At 38.4% G+C, this 3361-nt stretch overlaps 1 protein-coding gene across 1 annotated transcript; it reads left to right on the top strand.

Moving 5' to 3' along the window:
* Nucleotides 1–578: 578 nt before the first annotated feature.
* Nucleotides 579–2414, top strand: LOC117904790 (suppressor protein SRP40). Its single transcript, XM_034817553.1, has 3 exons — nucleotides 579–785; nucleotides 948–1014; nucleotides 1128–2414. Exons 1-3 carry the CDS (start codon nucleotides 720–722, stop codon nucleotides 2048–2050), a joined length of 1056 nt encoding a protein of 351 aa, XP_034673444.1. The 5' UTR covers nucleotides 579–719; the 3' UTR covers nucleotides 2051–2414.
* Nucleotides 2415–3361: the final 947 nt, after the last annotated feature.

Below are 3361 nucleotides of genomic sequence, written 5' to 3'. Positions count from 1 at the left end.
TGTTATGGATAATAGAAAACTATTCTAAAAAGTAATTCCCAAACCGACCCTATTTTCTGTTCTAAAATTATTTAGAATCCGTGTAGTAATTTTAGGAAACGTTTTTAAGTTTTTTAATACTTCAAACATTTTTATATTTCAAGTATTAAAAAAAAAAAAAGGTAAAAACACTTCTGGGCAAACACTCTTAATTAATTATATTTTGAATATTATTTTAAAAATAGACTTAAATGAAAATTTGGCCATATTATCTTGAGCAGATGGTAAGAAAATTGAGGGTGAAGAGATAATCGTGTAATAATTACATTAATTAATGGCATAATCCAAATTTAGTACAACAGGAAGGCAAAGACAAATAAAATAGAGAAAAAGGTGCCACCAACCTTAAACGCCCTCACAAAACGACGTCGTCTCAGTGTTGATATGCGATTTCCTAGGAATTTTTGTGCCCATAAGAACATGAGAAATCAAGCTTTCAACAGAAGGGTAGCTCGGAAAATTAGTTGAAAACCAGGGGTGGTTTGGTAACTTAGCTACTATAAATTCCTAAATCGGAGGGTTTGATTTGTTGGTCTGGGAAAAGGGGTTGAGCGAAGCAGAGGAGTTTCCGTTATCCATTTTCTATCTAAATTTGCTCTCTAAGAAATTGACGGGATTTTTTCTCGAGAAAATTAGGGTTTTTTGGAATTTCCGTTCTGTGAAGGCGACTCGACTCAACCATGATTACCGATTCGATCACCAGCGCTGCGGCCTCGATCTCTAAGGAGTTCGGCAAGAAGAAGAGGGTTAGAATTCAATCTCAGTTTCTTTTTCTCTTTTCTAAATTTGTTTTGTTTTGTTTTGTTTCTGGTTCTCTTCAGTTCAGTTTGTTTTTGTTCCTCGCAATCTGTCTGTGTTGTTTGTCCTCTTTTGTTTGACGTGATTTGTTTGTTTTCTGTGGTTTTCAGACGAACAGGACAGCAAAATTGAAGCAGTGCAAGCTCGATGCTCGCCGCGAGCAATGGCTTTCCAAAGGTATGCGGTTGATCTCTCCTCTCTGTCTCTATATATGTTTAGGCATGCATGCATGCATTTATATCTTCAACTGATCTATTATTTTGATTCCGATTGATGGCTGTTTTGTACAGTCAAGAACAATGGATGTAGGGGAGAATCGGAGGGTATTCCGGAATCTTCAATGCATAAGAGAAATGAAAGCAATGAAAGCAATCGTTCGTTAGAAAATTTAGAGGTGAGGCCGAGAGGGGGAGAAAATGATGGATCCGTTCACCATGACAGTGATTCGGAGTCCCCTGCAAACAGTCCCACAAGTCATATTAGTAGCATCTTGGGCAGTACTGATTCAGGAACGAATTATCATGCGAGCAGCAGTAGCAGTAGCAGCAGTGGTGGGTGTTGTTCAGGTAGTATCACAGAAGAAGAAGAAGAAGAAGAAGAAGAAGGGAATGATGAATGTTTGGATGATTGGGAGGCTGTTGCTGATGCTTTGGCTGCCGTTGACAAGCAGAAAATCCCAGTCCAGGAAGGCCATGTAGAACAGGAATCGCATGTAGAGCAGAAACCTGTGGTCCGTTCGGGTTCTCCTGGTGGAATAAGTAAGGACACTGGCTTAGGAATTGAAATCCACAAACCAGAACATGTGGGAATGGTTCCCAGGGCCCCAGCAAATGGACAAGCGTGGAGGGCTGATGATGCTTTCAGACCTCAGAGTTTACCGAATTTGTCCAAGCAGCATAGCTTTCCCATGAATTCAGACCGGCATTGTGGTCATGGAGGGGTCCCATGGGCTCGTAGCAGTGTTGCGGCCATTCCAATTTCATGCCCCATATGCTATGAAGATTTGGATTTCACGGACTCTAGTTTTTTACCTTGTTCTTGTGGGTTTCGTCTTTGCCTTTTCTGCCACAAGAGGATTCTTGAAGAAGATGGGCGCTGTCCAGGTTGCAGGAAGCCATATGATTGTGATCCTGTTGAGGCAGAGGCCATTGTGAATGGGGGCAGCCTGACATTCCGGTTGGGTCGCTCTTATAGCATGATTGCAAGGTCTTAGGAAGAGTCGTTATGTTTGATCAAACTATAGTATGTCTGGTCCATCCTCTTTCACATGTCTTGCGTGTTCAGTTACTCTTAGGTTCTTTTTTCCGTAGAATTGGCAGTGGGTATAGGGTTGTCATACTAAAAGCACCCGGGAATTGAGCTGTTTCTCTTATGAGTTTGGTTCTTATTGATATGGTGCATTTGCTGATATAGAGGATTCGTGTTGGTATGTGAATAGATAAGGTGGTATAGAAATTGAATACATCAAAACCATTTACATTACATTCTGCTCTTCTCTGCCTTTTCTTCCTTTTCTCTAGACATTTGGTTGAGTGATCAATCGTTATTTTTGAGGCGTGCTTATGCATGCTATAATATAGTGGATTGAGCAAATTTATAAGTGTTGTCTATTTATAGTTTCTCCTCGGTCTAAAATCTTAATTTACTTGTACACGACCATTCTTCTGACTTGACAGATGCATCTTTTCTGGATGTGTGAGGCTTTTAAGGCTATGGTTTATGAGATTTAGACATTAGGCTCGGGTAGAGAAGACAATGAAATACATTATAGGTTAGATTTTCAGAATAAAGTGGCTGGGCTATTTAAAATACCATTGAGGTTATCCCTTGAAGCTAAAATTTCTTAGAAACCACCTTAAATGAGCTTATTCCAATATAGCCTTGGTTATCAACATTTGCATGAGTCATCAAGGACATGAATCAGGAGTTAGCCCTTGGGGCTAAAATTTTTTTGTCACTTAAAACAGGTTCGAGTTTTTTACAATATTAGAATCTCATTCCTTAAGCTTTGCTTTTTCTATTTCAAGCATACAAATGAAATATTTGTCAATTATTTTTACAAGGTGGTGCAGTGAGCTCACAGTTCTCTTCTAACTCTGCCACATGGCTAAGAATTTGTTTTGATAGCTGATGGCTGTGAATATTATGTCATAGCTATTCTAGGTCATCTTATTTATTTGAATTTATTGCATTTTGAACAAAGCAGCTCTCAACACGAATATAATTTGCTCTTGCCTTTCCATATTGTTTAGCTTTTCTTTGGTGAGATTAGTAAGTTTTAGGAGTCACTTGCTCCAGATCATTTTATGAAAATATAATAAGGATAAAGCATCACCAATCGAAACTCAATTTAAATATTTCAACAATATATTATGCAAAGTTGACTTGGTTGCATGAATTTTAGCTTTTTGCTTTACATGAAATTAGATGGAACCTAAATGGCTGAATTTAAACAGCATGGCATTATTTTGTTATTTATTATGGTGTATTAAATGTAATACTACATGGAGGTTTGGCCCATCTG

Source organism: Vitis riparia, chromosome 17 (assembly GCF_004353265.1).
Source record: "Vitis riparia cultivar Riparia Gloire de Montpellier isolate 1030 chromosome 17, EGFV_Vit.rip_1.0, whole genome shotgun sequence".
NCBI lineage: Eukaryota > Viridiplantae > Streptophyta > Magnoliopsida > Vitales > Vitaceae > Vitis > Vitis riparia.
The sequence above is the reverse complement of the archived record's forward strand: the minus strand, read 5'-3'. Positions and strand labels throughout refer to the sequence as shown.

Bases quoted from the DNA above. Each gene is read 5' to 3' on its own strand.
- LOC117904790 (XM_034817553.1), top strand. From the start codon at position 720: ATGATTACCGATTCGATCACCAGCGCTGCGGCCTCGATCTCTAAGGAG. The intron at 786-947 runs GTTAGAATTCAA...TGTGGTTTTCAG, and splicing joins AGTTCGGCAAGAAGAAGAGG to ACGAACAGGACAGCAAAATT. The intron at 1,015-1,127 runs GTATGCGGTTGA...TGTTTTGTACAG, and splicing joins CGAGCAATGGCTTTCCAAAG to TCAAGAACAATGGATGTAGG.